This window comes from Gigantopelta aegis, chromosome 1, assembly GCF_016097555.1.
Source record: "Gigantopelta aegis isolate Gae_Host chromosome 1, Gae_host_genome, whole genome shotgun sequence".
Lineage (NCBI taxonomy): Eukaryota > Metazoa > Mollusca > Gastropoda > Neomphalida > Peltospiridae > Gigantopelta > Gigantopelta aegis.
This window is the reverse complement of record NC_054699.1, coordinates 37,767,450-37,785,763: the sequence shown is the minus strand read 5'-3', so window position 1 is coordinate 37,785,763 and position 18,314 is coordinate 37,767,450. Positions and strand designations below refer to the sequence as shown.

At 36.8% G+C, this 18,314-nt stretch overlaps 1 protein-coding gene across 4 annotated transcripts in view; it reads right to left on the bottom strand.

Annotated features, from left to right (window-relative positions):
* Positions 1–18,314, bottom strand: part of LOC121374644 — a 58,152-nt gene that overhangs the window by 15,420 nt on the left and 24,418 nt on the right. For all 4 annotated transcript variants that reach the window (XM_041501754.1, XM_041501761.1, XM_041501767.1 and 1 more), the window contains exons 2-12: positions 16,190–16,246; positions 15,412–15,540; positions 12,172–12,225; positions 11,248–11,319; positions 7,913–8,023; positions 7,012–7,107; positions 5,557–5,685; positions 4,035–4,181; positions 3,392–3,454; positions 2,546–2,637; positions 660–765 (exon numbers count right to left, since the gene is read on the bottom strand). In XM_041501754.1, coding sequence (XP_041357688.1) covers positions 660–765; positions 2,546–2,637; positions 3,392–3,454; positions 4,035–4,181; positions 5,557–5,685; positions 7,012–7,107; positions 7,913–8,023; positions 11,248–11,319; positions 12,172–12,225; positions 15,412–15,540; positions 16,190–16,246 — 1,056 coding nt within the window. The remainder of the gene's footprint in view (positions 1–659; positions 766–2,545; positions 2,638–3,391; positions 3,455–4,034; positions 4,182–5,556; positions 5,686–7,011; positions 7,108–7,912; positions 8,024–11,247; positions 11,320–12,171; positions 12,226–15,411; positions 15,541–16,189; positions 16,247–18,314) is intronic.

The following is an 18,314-nucleotide window of genomic DNA, read 5'->3' as shown; positions in this document are numbered from 1 at the left end:
AATAAGGAGTGGGCATAACAATAATGTAATGTAGTTTATGACGTTGAGGAAAAAAGACTCCTCGCCTTACAGGGAGACAAACTGAATTACTTGACCAGAATTAGAAGGACGTTTGAACGCTCGCCTACATCTGCATCAGGAAACCGTTCCAGACTTTGTGGTGTATACAGTTCTGTGGTCTCTATATCGTTACCTGTCACTGTGGTGTATAGTGGTTCAGCAGTCGAACCTAATGCTGGTAGGTACCTGGTTCGAATCCTGGTAACGGCTCCCATCCAGAGCGAGTTTAACGACGTAGGCCACTACACCGACGTCTCTCTCACTATTGAGATGTATTTATACTTTGCTATAAATGTTTTGTTATACTTAATGCAATAAACTATATATAAACTAATCACAAACCACTAACCCACTGTCCTGGACAGAGAGCCCAGATAGCTGAGGTGTTTGCCCATGACAGTGTGCTTGAACTATAATTGGTTATAACACGAAAATATGTTAAAAAAAAAAAAAAAGGAGGGAGCGCTCAGGCGCCCACCTAAACATGCTCCTGGAAACTACTTTATACCCCCCCCCCCCTCTCTCTCTCTCTCTCTCTCTCTCTCTCTCTCTCTCTCTCTCTCTCTCTCTCTCTCTCTCATTCTCTCTCTCTCTCTCACCTCGTCCTCGCTCCAGTCTTTGAAGACGATGATCATGAAGGCGACCAACTGGTAACCCAGTCGCTTGACGCTCATCGTCCACAGCGACAGTAGCTGGAGGCGTAACCTGCGGAGGTAAACGGTTGTCTTTTAGATAGTAGTACACGACACTGTACAATTGGGTCAAAGTTCAATATGGACTTAAGTTTTAATAACGTGGTTAATACTACCACTCATGTCATTGCTAATCAGTTTGATCGTGTTTGTTTTGTTACTAGTTTTTTTAAATATATATAAATATATATATACTAGTAATATCTTACATTTTCAGTGCAATCAAAGTATGTGATATTTTTCAGATCACATACTTTAAGAATTTGATAATTTAGCAAATTACTGTCTACAGTATATTGGTCTTCATATTGTTAACGTAATATATGTGCGTTATTTTATAAATGAAGTGTATGACAGTTTCACTATATAACATAGATGATTCATCATCAGTATTTACTGGAGGTTTACAGGACAGGAGTTTTGTAATAAAAATATCATCGGGGCAGTTATATAATTTTGCAAATTAGATGTAAATTAGTCGAGGTCTCGGCACTAGGTTTATTGACATTTAAGCAAACGTACTTGGGTGACACTCCATGATTGACGTATGCATTCATAGTCATCAAATAAAAACATTTCAATGGCAATTTGACACTGAAAGCTGTCCAGCGTTCAGAAAACAAAAAACGTCAGGCATAACTTGATTAGTATATCTTATACAAATGTTTTTAGTTATTTTAATTGCTGATACTTTTTAATTACTCTCATGACATTTATTATTAAGTATGATATTCCTGATTGTTTTACTTTTGAAATCATGTTTTAGTATGTCGTAATTCTATAAGGAGTAATCTCTATATCGTTTATTAACACTGTTTCCCATAGCTGTCTTCAGCTATATTCCCAGACGCGTGTGCAGGACGTTTAACAGGGGTGGGGTCTAGACTGTGGCGACCGATGTTTACAAGAGGGGTCGAGTCATGCTCCCCATAACCTGAGTACCTCTGTGTGTGTGTGTGTGTGTGTGTGTGTGTGTGTGTGTGTGTGTGTGTGTGTATAAATCTTAGGTCCCTTGCATGATGAGGTTTAGACAGGTTTATATTAGGTGACACTTTAATCTGTCTATCTGTCATAAAAAAAGAGGTTATTTATATCTTGCCAGTAAATTTCTGTAATTTTGTAACTGTTAAATCGGAAAACTGGGTGACACTTTTTGTGCAAAACTAGAGTAATCAAAGACGCTACTCGTTACGTCTGAAACTAGCAGCTTAACTCCTCCATTATTTTCTAATTTACTTTACGGTCAGGGGTAGTCAGTGGCGTAACGAGGGGGGCACGGGGGCCAAGCCCCCCTCCCCAATTAGACCATTTTTCTTTTTTACTGTTTTAATTTTTATAAAATCATACATACCTTCATACAAACATAGTGTTGATTGCCCCCATTGTGGTTTGCCCCCACCCACCCTAAAATCCTGGCTACGTAGTATTTATATCTATAGTGTATAAGTTCACTGAAATGATGCGTTTTAGCCACACATATATGTTGTCTATGGGATTTGATTTTGTGGTATACACTCTATATAAGTTTAACAACACCACTAGAGCGCATCGATTTAGTAATCATCGGCTATTGGATGTCAAACATATGGTTATTTTGACGTCGTCATTGAGAGGAAACCCGCTACATTTTTCCATTAGTAGCAAGGGGCCTTTTATATGCACCATCCCACAGATAACATAGCACATACCACGGCCTTTGATATACCAGTCGTGGTGCACTGGGCCCATCAATGGGGATCGATCCCCCCCCCCCCCCCCAGGTCCGGCCCTGAGTAAATGAAATAACTGATTACTTGATGGCGGCGTCGACTGCGTCAGCGGCTGGCGCTGGGATGAGAACCAGAACAGCGGGAACCAGTCCAGTCTGACCTCGCTCATTCTGGACCTGTCAATCAAACACATATAAAACATTGAGGTATGTGCTGTTCTGTACACGTGAAAATGTCAAACATTTGGTAATTACGACATATAGTCTTAGATAGGAAACCCGCTACAGTTGTCCATTAGTAGCAAGGGATCTGTTATATTAACCATTCCACAGACAGGATAGTATATACGACGGCCTTTGATATACCTGTCGTGGTGTACTGGCTGAAACGAGAACTAACCCGATGGGGCCCACCGACAGGAATTGATCCTGGACCGACCGCGCATCAGGTGAGCACTTTACCACTGGGATACGTCCCGCCCTTTGAGTTCAAGTACTTATTACAACTTAAGTAATGCATTACAATTCCGAGTATTGGAAAATAGTTAATCAAGCATTAATAAATTAAATTCATTAATTAAAATACAGGAATACATATCTAATATTAATTACCATTAAAGTCAATTAATATAATAGTTACAGAATCTCTGAAGCGTTCTGTTTACCCCCCCCCAAACCCCCCCCCCCAAAAAAAAAAACCCACAAAAAAAAACCAAAAAACCCAACAACAACAGAAAACCCCTAAATGATTATGTAACATAAACGATTGAGTTTTAAATACATGTACTCGTTCGCTTTTTATAGTATCAAACTGATACAAATGATCAATATTATAATGTAAAATTTAAATTATTTTATTAGAAAACAATCCTAGAGTCTTGACTCGAAGACAAATAAAGAAATGTTTTAAACAATAATTTATTGTACATACCAGCCATTCTTCTTTTTTAGTGTTATCCATGAGCATTAGAGTCTCTCCTTCAATAAACTCAATCTACAATGGTTCAATGAAAATAGTCAACAATACCACATCATAAAAATAGTCAATAACACCATATCGAGCGTCAGACGACAGTTAAACGTCTCTCCTTCAATAAACTCAATCTACAATGGTTCAGTAAAAATATGTGGCTAAAACTCCTACCTGCAGCGTATCAATGGACATAAACACCACGGATATAAATACTACCGCCTCTCACCTTTAAAGTGAATCAGAAAAAATGGGGGTCAAGATGCTCATTTCAGAGATAACGGATAGCGTCTATGACTACCCTAGTTCCGCACAAAATTTGAGTACTTATTTTTACAGGTACCCCATTCATGTTTCAAACAAAAGGATACTTGACAGTGGTACTAGATGAAATAAAATTGCATACATTTTTTTTTCGCAGATGAAACTATTTTTTTTTACAGCCAACATATTCACATTTATCACCAATCACAGGACTTGTGGTGTTAACTTCTCTATCAAAATTTTGGTTCCCTTCGAACTTTGACCCAGCCGGAAGTTATTTGGTTTAGTATTACAGGTCTACATATTGCGGGCTACTGCTACTAAATAATGTGTTGCTTACTTCGTTTGTTTTGTAGTCGGCGAGGGCGAGGACGGGGCGTGGTTCGTCCAGTTTCTTCACTCGCTGTCGGACCGGCACGACCTGTCTGGTTTTCTCTAACAAGTAGTCCACTTTGGTCTGCCACTGAAGATACGCCGTCAACACATCCTGAAACAAACGCGTACCATACAAGATTCTCAACTAAACCATTACAGTACATGATCCTAAAGTAAATAATTAAAATTATAAACACATTTAATTTACAAAAACCACCAACAACAACAACAAAATCCACGATAATTTTATCGTACAAAGTCTGTTTTTGTAAAGTGGTGGGAAATGACCTGTGTTTGTTAAATTTATATAAAATGTCAAGAATATTAACACCTCTTAAAAATGAAGAGATACAAAATGGTAACTGGTAAAATACTTAATGTAATTATATATATATATATATATATATATATATATATATATATATATATTTACATGTCAGTTTAAATCTCAAAGAAATAAACAATTCTTATTTGATTTAATACAATACCTCATGAAAACAATATAGTATTTTGGCTTTTTAGTAAACTGGGAACAAATGGAAGTACAAAATGTTTAATATCAAGTGAAGTCAAGAGACATAGTATACTACGTTTAGTTTGTAAAATGACTTAAATTTAACTTGTAACTGTATTATGTTTAATTTATAAAATGACTTGCATTTAATGATTTAATTTGTAAACTACATTAGGTTTAATTTGTAAAATATCTTACATTTAATTTGTAACTTCTGCTTGTAAACTGCCTTATGTTTAGCATGCAAAATGTATCAGGTTTACTTTGTAAAATGTCTTACATTTAATTTGTAAATTGCATTATGTTTAATTTGTAAAATGTATGTTTAATTTGTAAAATGCCGTATGTATAAATTGTAAGATGTCTTATTACGTTTAATTTGTAAAATGTATGTTTAATTTGTGGAATACGTTTAATTTGTAAAATGTATGTTTAATTTGTGGAATACGTTTAATTTGTAAAATGTATGCTTAATTTGTGGAATACATTTAATTTGTAAAATGTATGTTTAATTTGTGGAATACGTTTAATTTGTAAAATGTATGTTTAATTTGTGGAATACGTTTAATTTGTAAAATGTATGCTTAATTTGTGGAATACATTTAATTTGTAAAATGTATGCATAATTTGTGGAATATGTTTAATTTGAAAAAAAGTATGTTTAATTTGTGGAATACGTTTAACTTTTTAAAATGTATGTTTAATTTGTAGAATACATTTGTGAAATTTATGTTTTAATTAGTAGAATGTGTTTTAATTTGTAAAATGTATGTTTAATTTATAAATGTTAGTTAATTTGTAAACTATTTTTAATTTGTTTTAATTGTATATTTAATTTGCATAGTACGTTTAATTTATAAAATATATGTTTAGTTTAATTTGTAGAATATGTTTAATTTGTAAACTGTATCTTTAGTTTCTATAATGTACGTTTAGTTAGTAGAATCAGGTGTAAAATGTAATATTTATTCACTTTTATCTCCCTTTGAATGCTCTCCACGTCTGCCCTGTCTCCAGTGAGCTGCTTCCGGTCAAACGACATGTGGATTCGTGACAGTGTCGTCTGCATCCAGTATTCCGCTTCATCCACCTCGTGGAAAAACTGAAACAAGAAAACTCAACTGAATATTCATCAAGCGCGAATTAAAAATGTTGTAATAGGGTTGCCATGTAATGTAGTTAGGTGATGTTAAAAAAAGATGAAGAAGAAAAAAAAAAAAAGACTCATCATCTTTTACCGAGGTAACATTAATTACATAATGTCGCCCAACGTATGACTATAATAATGATTCCAACTCTGGCTGTTAACCTCGGCAATCGGCAATGCCGTGGAGATTGCCGCGATGTTTTTAATTTTCCGCAGTATTTATTATGCCGTGGGACTTTCAATTTTTTTATGTCATTTTTATTTGTTAATTATTTATTTTTGTAAAACTGACAAACCAAATTCCTCTCTTAAATGTTAATTGCAAAACTGCCGTCGTAAATACCGTATAGATTTATATAGATTATTTTTCCACGGCATATTTTTTTTTGCCGTGGACATTTTCGTAATGGCCAGGGTTGATAATTACATACGAGTAAAGGAGTATCTTAAAACAAACTCATAACTAGCCAATATGTAACCTTTTCGTACGCACGAAATTACTGGGAGATAAAAACAAGTCCATTCAAATAGGCATGTTCGACATTGACATATTGTAGTGATCATACAAATATACAATATATTGTTAATATACAACTTTAATTTCAGATTATGTGTGGAATAAGTGCATAGTGATCATCATTCATATGCCTATGTACGTTAACGAGAAAGTAGTCCGACTTTCATGTTTAAAAACACCTGGTAATATGGACAATTGTATTCTTCTAGATGATCGGTATTTAAGTGTAAGGGGCGTGTTATTTTGACCTGAATAAAAAACGTGCGGGGGACAGTGCCCGTGGAGTCTGCTTGAAAGTGAGGGGCAACTGTCAGTGCGATGACCCGAGCGATGTAAATTTGAGAGCCCGAAAGACCTAAACCTGTTAACGAATTTAAAAGTCAAGTATTCAAATACGGCATTTACAGACTCCTGAGTACAAATAACAGGAACATATGGAATACCCAGGGCCCCTGCCCACCCCACCCCCCTTTCAGTAGTCCCTGGGGCTGTAGTGACGCTGTCTCGATCCGCCCCTCAAAACGAAAGTGTGATGACGGTAACTGAGACGCCCTGCACTCGTAATGACCTCCTGGAAAGGCCCCTCCTCTATTAATTTATCCTTGGGGTGTAGTCGCTCCGTCTCGACCCGCCCCTTAAAATAAAAGTGCGATGACGGTACTCGCCTCCTGGAAGGCCCCCACCCCTCCATTTATTTGTCCCTGGGGTGTAGTCGGTCCGTCTCGACCGGCCCCTCAAAACAAACGTGTGATGACGGAACTCACCTCCTGGAAGGCCCCCGCGTTCTTGAGGTGCACCTCTGAACACTTCATCACGGTTTCGATCCATCGCCAGTTCGTGCGCACCGCCGCGATACAGTTCTACAAAATGATGGAAAGTCGTCTGGTGTCATCCGTTTTCATCAAAAGAGAAGCGCTCTATAATAAATACTGTTAAGCAAGCCACAGAAGGCAAAGGGGCATGCACACCCCCCTCCCCCCCCCCACACACACACACACGCAAACTTTTCTTGATCCAGTAGCATCGGCTATTGGATGTCAAACATTTGGTAAGTTTGACATATAGTCTCAGAGAGGAAACCCGCTACATTTTCCATTAGTAGCAAGAGATCTTTTATATGCACCATCCCACAAATAGGATAGCACATACCACGGCTTTTGATATACCAGTCGCGATGCACTGGCTGGAACGAGAAATATCCCAATGGTCCCACCAATGGGTATTCAAGATTGACCGTGCATCAGACGAGCGCGTTACTACTGGGTTACGTCCCGCCATGGAATCTATAAGAGTGGGTTTGACGGATGTACTTTGTGGATTTGAACACTTCGTTTACATCGGATACTGCATCCTGGCCATCACAGCACCTCATGTGACATTTGTGTAAAACCCATCGAATTAGATGTAATAGTATTTCACTCCACGTGGTTTTGTTTGCATTGAGCAAAGTAGATCTGAACTACAAGGCCATCCTTTGTATAATATATTTCCCCCAGACAGGTAAAGTAACTCGTAAAATGCCAATAACCCAGAAAGAATAATAAAAGTGCTATAATCATTGTCGCTATATGGGATCAAAGAATGGCATTACTTGTGGTATGAGACCACATTTGTATTGGGAGTGCGGTTAACTGTGGATCGAGACTACATTGGTAATTTCCGTACCTGCGCAGTTCGGGCCAGGCTCTCATTGGTCTGATCGACAGATCCCTGCTTCTTATCGTCCCCCTCGTTCACCATGTGCACAACCTTTTGGTCAAACTCAGTCGTCAGACCCTAAATAAATAATAATAATAAATAATAATAATAATAATAATAATAATAATAATAATAATAATAATAATAATAATAATAATAATAAATTATAAATAAATAATAATAATTCGATTTGAAATCTGGGGGTATTTCATCGTCGATCATCGATTACAATCAGCTAGCACCAATTGATCAACTTTCGAATATACAACTAGTTACAGTTATATAGATACAAGACTGATTTACACTGTAAGGATCAACTCTCGAATATACAATCAGTTAGTTATATAAATACAAGACTGATTTACACTGTAAGGATCAACTCTCGAATATACAGTCAGTTACAGTTATATAAATACAAGACTGATTTACACTGTAAGGATCAACTCTCGAATATACAGTCAGTTACAGTTATATAAATACAAGACCGATTTACACTGTAAGGATCAACTCTCGAATATACAGTCAGTTACAATTATATAAATACAAGACCGATTTACACCGTAAGGATCAACTCTCGAATATACAGTCAGTTACAATTATATAAATACAAGACCGATTTACACCGTAAGGATCAACTCTCGAATATACAGTCAGTTACAGTTACATAAATACAAGACCGATTTACACCGTAAGGATCAACTCTCGAATATACAGTCAGTTACAGTTACATAAATACAAGACCGATTTACACCGTAAGGATCAACTCTCGAATATACAGTCAGTTACAGTTACATAAATACAAGACCGATTTACACCGTAAGGATCAACTCTCGAATATACAGTCAGTTACAGTTACATAAATACAAGACCGATTTACACCGTAAGGATCAACTCTCGAATATACAGTCAGTTATACAGTTACATAAATACAAGACCGATTTACACCGTAAGGATCAACTCTCGAATATACAGTCAGTTACAGTTACATAAATACAAGACCGATTTACACCGTAAGGATCAACTCTCGAATATACAGTCAGTTACAGTTACATAAATACAAGACCGATTTACACCGTAAGGATCAACTCTCGAATATACAGTCAGTTACAGTTACATAAATACAAGACCGATTTACACCGTAAGGATCAACTCTCGAATATACAGTCAGTTACAGTTACATAAATACAAGACCGATTTACACCGTAAGGATCAACTCTCGAATATACAGTCAGTTACAGTTACATAAATACAAGACCGATTTACACCGTAAGGATCAACTCTCGAATATACAGTCAGTTACAGTTACATAAATACAAGACCGATTTACACCGTAAGGATCAACTCTCGAATATACAGTCAGTTACAGTTACATAAATACAAGACCGATTTACACCGTAAGGATCAACTCTCGAATATACAGTCAGTTACAGTTACATAAATACAAGACCGATTTACACCGTAAGGATCAACTCTCGAATATACAGTCAGTTACAGTTACATAAATACAAGACGGATTTACACCGTAAGGATCAACTCTCGAATATACAGTCAGTTACAGTTACATAAATACAAGACGGATTTACACCGTAAGGATCAACTCTCGAATATACAGTCAGTTACAGTTACATAAATACAAGACGGATTTACACCGTAAGGATCAACTCTCGAATATACAGTCAGTTACAGTTACATAAATACAAGACTGATTTACACCGTAAGGATCAACTCTCGAATATACAGTCAGTTACAGTTACATAAATACAAGACTGATTTACACCGTAAGGATCAACTTTCGAATATACAATCAGTTACAGTTACATAAATACAAGACTGATTTACACTGTAAGGATCAACTTTCGAATATACAATCAGTTACAGTTATATAAATACTAGACTGATTTACACTGTAAGGATCAACTCTCGAATATACAATCAGTTACAGTTATATAAATACTAGACTGATTTACACTGTAAGGATCCACTTTCGAATATACAATCAGTTACAATTATATAAATACTAGACTGATTTACACTGTAAGGATCAACTTTCGAATATACAATCAGTTACATATAAATACTAGACTGATTTACACTGTAAGGATCAACTCTCGAATATACAATCAGTTACAGTTATATAAATACTAGACTGATTTACACTGTAAGGATCAACTCTCGAATATACAATCAGTTACAGTTATATAAATACTAGACTGATTTACACCGTAAGGATCAACTCTCGAATATACAATCAGTTACAATTATATAAATACTAGACTGATTTACACTGTAAGGACCGTATGTATGCACCTACTGTGTTCACCCAGATATTGCTCATTGTATCTTTATCAACTATTTTGTTTTCTTTATGTACACATGGAAGCAAACACTAACCCCAACACATGAACATCAATTTCATCATCTAAACTGGATTGAGTATGGAAGTTTTATAATCGATGATCGTATTGGTACAGCCAAACATCATAATAATAAAAATAAATAAGTAGATAATAATAAAATAATAACAATAGTAAATAAATATATTAATATTATAAAGAGCGATATTATTATTTTTTTAAATTTATTTATAATATTTTATTACATAGGTTAAAAATGGGGGTGGGGGTTGGCTTAAATTAAAAGACATGCATCTATTCCTGGCAATTGTGATAATGTTATTAACTAAATACCCAGAATCGATTCCCAATATGGAACAGCAGCTGTGAATCTTAATTAGAACGCAGTGTCTGAAATTATCTCTTTGAAAAATATTGTTTACCTATTACTATTAGATTGGGTTGAGTGTTGCTAATAACATGAAGAAATACATTACACGTTTCATTAAGGTCTCACTACACAGTTCACTTCAGAGAGAGTTCATTGATGAAGGTACACTATAGTTCCTAATATGTTGTGGTTCACATCTAGTAATTGGGGAAGAATTAAAACAACTGGTCTTTTCCAATGGTACGCCTTCTGGATTTTGCCCATGTTATTTTGTAATATTGTGCATCGACTTTTTGGGACATGGGTGTATAGCGGAAGAACCGGTGGTTGTCATTTGGTTCCTGAACCAGCTGTTCGGACCGGTACTACAGCCAGATGCGGTTATATAGCTAAAAATATTCTAAATTTTGGAGTGAAAATAAATGTCTATGTAATGTATGTTTGCAATGCTGTATGTTGTTAGTGCCAACGAGACAATCTTCATTTGAAGTTGGCAGATGACATCTGTGTAGTGAGACCTAAGATGTCACTGACTGCACATCCACGTTGAGCCGGTGTGTAACGTTGTTTATGTTTACCTTCAGCAAGCCTTCTAAAGACGAAATTTGCGAAATCACTTGAAGGCAAGACGCTCTCTTTACAACTACAGACTGAAAATACAAGGTCACATTATAGATAAAACATAAACATAGGTCAAACGCAGTTTGGTAGGTATGTATATGTGTGAGTATATTAACTGAATAAATAATTATTTTATTGTTAAAATTGTCCACCAAAAAAACCACCAACAATTCGCACAAAACCGCCCAAAACAAATAACAACAGCAGTTAGATTTTTATTTGTACGTGTCTTCCTGCCCACCCCCAACAGATCAGCATTTCAGCGTACATGTATTAACAACATGTATGTTTTTGTATTTGTGACTGTGCGTGTGAAATGAAAGGCAAACACACACCGATGGAGAGAGAGAGACAGACAGACAGAGACAGACAGAGATAGAGAGAAAGGCAGGTAGGCAGACAGAGACAGTAACAGAGACGGAGAGATACAGCTGGAGATACATAGGGAGGGAGAGACCTAGATATACAGAAAAAAGATATACACTGCAGAGACAGTTTCAGAGGGAGGGCGATACAGAGGGAGGGCGATACAGAGGGATAAAAAGAGAGAAACAAAGAGCGAGGAAGAGAGAAAGGAAGGAAATGTTTTATTTCACGACGCACTCAAAACATTTTATTTACGGTTATAAGGCGTAGGACATATGGCTAAGGACCACACAGATATTGAGAGAGGAAACCCGCTGTCGCCACTATGCCGGCTGCTATTTTCGATTAGCACCATTTTACAGACAAGATAGTACATACTACGGCCTTTGTTACACCAGTTGTGGAGTACTGGTTGGAACGAGAAATGGACCACCGACGGGGATTGAACCTAGATCGATCTCGCATCGGGCGAGGAAGCCAGACACAGAGAGTGATTGTTTAATGAGTACACGTACCTCGACAGCTGCGTATTTTCCATTAAGTTTAGATACATCATCATCCTTGACGTCCTTCAAACAAATACACACAGTTATTATAAACGTGGTTAAAAACGGCTCTTTCTCAGGTCATATGATATAAATACTTTATACTTTATTTCAAACACAACCTTTAATACAAATACGTTACTTCAAATACAATCTCTATGTTCTGGGACCAGCGAGAACTGTGCAAAAAGCATACTGGATAATAAACCAGTATGAAAATGATTCATAACAAGAAGAAATTGGTGTTGCAAAACTGTAAATAATGTAAATTAATATACTCAACAAAATTAATTAAGACCGGTAAACGTTTTGATTAGTTTTTGCTAGTGTTATATATTGTGTTACTAAATTCTGTCCAGTGATGCACGTACAAATCGGGCACACGGGTGTGTGTGTGTGTGTGTGTGTGGTGGGGGGGGGGGGGGGTTGTTGTATCTAGTGCCAAATATACCAATGAAAATTAATTAATTATCACTTGAAATGTATTGCAGCTAAAAAGGCGCCTAATAGTAGTTGCCCGTGCCGTTGGTGTTTAAACCTGATATTCAGAGTTTTTACATGTTCTGTATCTACTGGGAGTATCCTCCCATTTGCTACACGTCCCATTTCTGACACACCTTATAACAGCATAGGTCATGGTTGAATGAACTGCCAATCCTATACCTTCTATCTAGTATGCATTAATAGACTCTCCTTCTATTCACAATTAAGACACAAGAATAGAATTCACTAAGTCGCCACTTGAAGTCCTGGTCATTAATTAATAGTAAAAGAGAAAAAAACCTTGTCCGTGTTATTTTTACATTATTTAGAGTTCCATTCCGATTCGTGAGTACTGGCTTATTACGGAATACTACGATCATATATGCGATATTCACACTGTAAACGTTTATCACACAGCTTGGATTTTTTTTAGTTTTAAACACGCGTTATTTTTCCGATTTACAGTATGCATATCAGTTCACAAATGCATACATGTATTATGTAACAATGTGATGGGAATATGCAGGTATGTAACAAATGGGATGTGTAACAAATGGGAGACAACCCTTCTGGGCATTTACCGAGACGTGAAGACATTAAATAGTGTTAATTACCATACACGTTCATACATATTTACGAGTTTCGTCCCTTTTTTTTCTCTTTTTTTCTCTCAGAACACTTGCTGTCAATCTCTTACACTATCATCAGTATACACAGCACATTAATATCAACGTTTTTATTCCCGAAATGTTCCCTTGCTAAGTATAAGCCATATGGTCAAAAGTACATGGTGCTTAATTAACCAAGAGAAAAATATCTACAATATATCTACAGTCCCTTAAAGGGATATTCCCGAGTTTGCTTCAATTTTTAAGATGTTATCGACTAACAGAGACTTTTTGACGACTGTAATTACATATCAAATATATTTTTCTGCATAAAATATTAGTGGCTGTATATTAAACGTGTGTCTGATCGTTCTAATATTTATACTAGGTTAAATTTCATTTTATTTCCTAAAAAAGATTTTTTCGTAAGTACGAAATTATTTGAAGACAAAATCCAGTTTGGGCTTCATACAAATATTAAAACAACCAGAAACACATTAAATATACAGACACTGACATTCTAAACAAGAAAATATATCTAATATGTAAGTTTAATCGTAGAAATCTTTTATTATTCGGAAACATCTTACAATGCAGCAAACTCGGGAATGTCCCTTTAATGTTGAGGAGTATACTAGTGTCACGCTAAGTAACACGATATATGCCTCGTAAACTCGTTTCAGAGTTTGGTTTGTTTAACGACATCACTAGAGCACATTTATTTATTAATCATCGGATATTGATGTCAAACATTTGGTAATTTTTACATATAGTCTTAGAGAGAAAACCCGCTACATTTTTCCATTAGTGGCAAGGGATCTTTTATATGCACCATCCCACAGACAGGATAGCACATACCACGGTCTTTGATATACCAGTCGTGGTGCACTGGCTGGAACGAGAAATAGCCCAATGGGCCAACCGACGGGGATCGATCCCAAGAAAAAGAAAGCGGCACTTGACTTTAGAAAGGATGAGTTGTCTGGACGCCCCCGTTGAACGCTTCTGCAGTTTTAGTGACCTAAAAACACCTTTAAACATAGTGTTCCGAAAGGTTGTCACAAATGTTTTATAATTGACTTTACTATGCCACACATGTGGGACATGAAAGAAAGAAAATGGTTTATATCGCGTTTTGCGCCTGAACTCTTCATATATCGTTAAAATATCAATTCTGCAGTGGGTATTTTCTATCAACAATTTATTTTCCTGTTTAATAGTATAAGTTGGCATTAACAGTCTTCGCGCTTGAACATATGAAAAAAAAACCCAAACAAAAACGTTGATAATAATTGTGAACGATAGCTTACAAGGGTTCACAATTTGTATTTGTGCATGTTATACAAACAGAAAATAATGGGGGTTTTGTATTGTTTTCTTCTGCTCTGTCCAGAATCTGGTCTGTTCTGACTTGTTTTTGTTTAACCGGCCTCGATGGCGCAGTGGTTAAACCAACGGACTACAGGCTGGTAGGTACAGAGCGAGTTCTTAAAGAGACATACCCTAGTTTTTAAACACTAAGGCATATCTTTTACTATCATAGCAGTTTTTGATAACTGAAATCTTACCTTACTTTTATGGTTTAGATTATGATTTCGAAGTCAATTCGAAGTGTTTTTAATATAACAAAATGCATTTCTCATATTTTTAAAAACGCACGTGCGTTTGAGAAATAACAGTTATGGAGTCGACTTTTAGTCTATTTTAGAGGGTATTTCACCTTTTCAAAGTCACAGACTCATGTTTCACTCAGTTGTAACTTTATCCAAATGTGTTACAGGTTACTAAACTTAGTGTTAATATTCGCAGGTTGAAACTAGGGTCTGTCCCTTTAAGTGCTCAATGGGTAGGTGTAAGGCCACTACATCCTCTTCTCTCTCACTAACCACTAACCATCTAACAACTGACCGCTGTCCTGGACAGACAACTCACATAGCTGAGGTGTGTGCCCAGGACAGCGTGCTTGAACACCCTTAATTGGATTAAGCACAAAAATAAGTTGAAATGAAATGAAATGTTTTTGTTTGTTGTTTTTTGTGTGTGTGTTTGTTGATTTTTGTTTAGTTTTGTTTTCTTTGGGTTTTGACGTAATAATTCGTAATAAACGGAAGTGACGTACGGGTTTCTTGGTAGCTTTGTCGATTTTAGCTTTGAAGTTCTTGATTTCCTGGGTCTGTGACTCGAGTCTCCGGAACGCTTCGTGAACACCCGACTGACCGGACCCAAACGAGGCTCCTTCCAACTCGCTCTGCACAAATAAAGGAAAGGAACGTTCATTTAACGACACCTCAATTCATTGTAAACTATAGAGAGAGAGAGAGAGAGAGAGAGAGAGAGAGAGAGAGAGAGAGAGAGAGAGAGAGAGAGAGAGAGAGAGAGAGAGAGAGAGAGAGAGAGAGAGAGAGAGAGAGAGACGGACGGAGACAGAGACATAGACATAGACAGAGAGAGAGAGAGAGAGAGAGAGAGAGAGAGAGAGAGAGAGAGAGAGAGAGAGAGAGAGAGAGAGAGAGAGATGGACACACACACACACACACACACAGCAGAGAGAGAGAGAGAGTGTTCGATCTACACGGGAGGGTGGGATCCGCTGCCTCTTTTTAAAAACAAACTAAGGGATCTTTTATATTCACTTCCCTTAGAAACCGCCTTTGATATACCACTCTTGCGACACTTTTGAGGAGGGGGGGGGGGGGGGAGAGTCCATCGCGGGCAATAGTTCCTGCGACCTATAGCACGTCAAACGAGCTCTTCTGTTACTGATTGTTAAAACATTTGATAATTCTGACAAATAAATCCGGCTACAGATTTGCATTAATTAGCAGCATGCGATCTGATTGACGTACTTTACCACAGCACATACCACGGCGTTTGACTAGGAGTAATTTGTGACGAACCTGTTGCTCGAAAAGCCAGTCTAGACAGCGCTGTATTTCTGACTTCGCCATCTTTTTCTGAAACAAAACAAAATAAAACAATAAAACAAACCACTTTTTGATCAACAGGTCAAATCAAGGGCCAATCAAGGAATTTTATTTATTTATTTTATTTTATTTTTTATTTATTTATTTATTTATTTATTTTTGGAGGGTGACACCAAAGACTCAAGAAAAACTGGTACATCGACCAACTTATGAAAAATAAAGTTAAAGTTTGTTGTGTTTAACGACACCACTAGAGCACATTGATTTATTAATCATCGCTTATTGGATGTCAAACATTCGGTAATTGCGACATACAGTCTTAGAGGGGAAACCCGCTACATTTTTTCAATAAAAGCATGGGATCTTTTATATGCACAATTAATTAATATATTGATTTGTTTTGATGTATATTTTTATCTTCTTTTTTCTTTTTTTATGTAGCAGGCTCGTAAGAACCATTTATTTTTTTGCCCTACTGTATATACACACACACACACCCAATAATGCGTGCCTCTACTAGGGCCTCAACGAATCCAAAATATTGGACTCGAGTACTCGAGTGTCAAACTCGACCCGGACCCGAGTACCCGACACTTACTACTAGATCTATGATAATGAAACTAAAGAATAAAGTAAAATATATGCATGTTAATTTCAGCGCAGAACATGAATCCGAAATCATGCTGTTGAATTGCATTTAAAAACCGGTTGCTGCATTCAGTATTGTGACGGATGGACGGCCGGATTAAAAATAGAAACCCTAGTGCATGATCATATGATTATTGTGTAACTTGTATTACTGGTTAGTTACTGCTGAAGTTAAATAAAGCTCTACATTGTCTCATTTGTACGGGTACTCGAGTCCTGTCTGACGCCATATAACCGAATGAGTGCGTCGTTAAAATAAAATACTTCTTTCTTTCAGTCCTGTTCTAGACTCGACCCGTGGAGACCCTAGCCTCTACTGCATATAATTATTCCTACGGGGCTTGGTGTAGGTGTAGTTTTTCGAGTTTTTTTTCTTCTTCAATTTTTAATTTTTAATTTTATTTAATTTTTAATTTTTAATTTTTTGGTTCAATCGTTTGATGTGTTTTTCTTACAATACAATATTTGTCTCGCAGCTCATCAATTGTACTTAAGGTAGTTATACACTTAAGGCGATCTTAGTATTAAGATGTCTCCGCAAAACAGGGCCCTAGCTGGTCCATGAGTTCCCTCGTTACCGCCACCCCCGACCCCTACACTTTACATCCAGGGCCCAACTTGAATTTGTTACCAGTCTAGCATGTTTCCGAGCAATACATGAACATCCTTTTTAACAACTAAACATACATCATTATTAAATACATGTTCTTGTTTAAAATAGTGTATGCATATTTTTTTTAAAGTTTGTTTTGTTTAACAACACCGCTAGAGCATTTTGATTTATTAATCAAAGGCTACTGGATGTCCAACATTTGGTAATCATAATCTTAGAGAGGAAACCCGCTACACGTTTTCATTAGTAGCAATGGATATTTTGTATGCACCATCCCACAGACAGGATAGTACATACCACGGCTTTTGATATACCAGTCGTGGTGCACTGGCTGGAACAAGATATAGCGCAATGGGCCCACCGACAGAGATCGATTCCAGACCGATTGCGCATCAAAGGAGCGCTTTACGACTGGGCTACGTGCCACTTCGCATATTCAATGTGTGTCTGGTTGTCGTAATGTTAGTAGTTGATTAAAGTGGATTTTACCTCCAGATTACTTTATACGTACGAACATTTTATATAGGGAAGTAGTGTGAAATTTGAGTTACACGCAACGTAAATACATTGGATATACACGTCATCAGTGTCGAAATATGCCAGCAATGGGGGGGGGGGGGGGGGGGGGGGGGGGGGTGGGGGTGGCTATGTCATAATAAGTATTTCAACGAGGGATGCATAAAATAAGAATTGGCGGGGATTGGTGGGGGCCGACTTTTCTCCGCCCCGCTTCCCCGCCTGCGAAGACAGTGATAATGATATTGTAAACAAGAATATATACTAGTAATTAGCATACTATGTAATTTCAGTCGTTAAAAGAGATGTATTAGTAGCAAG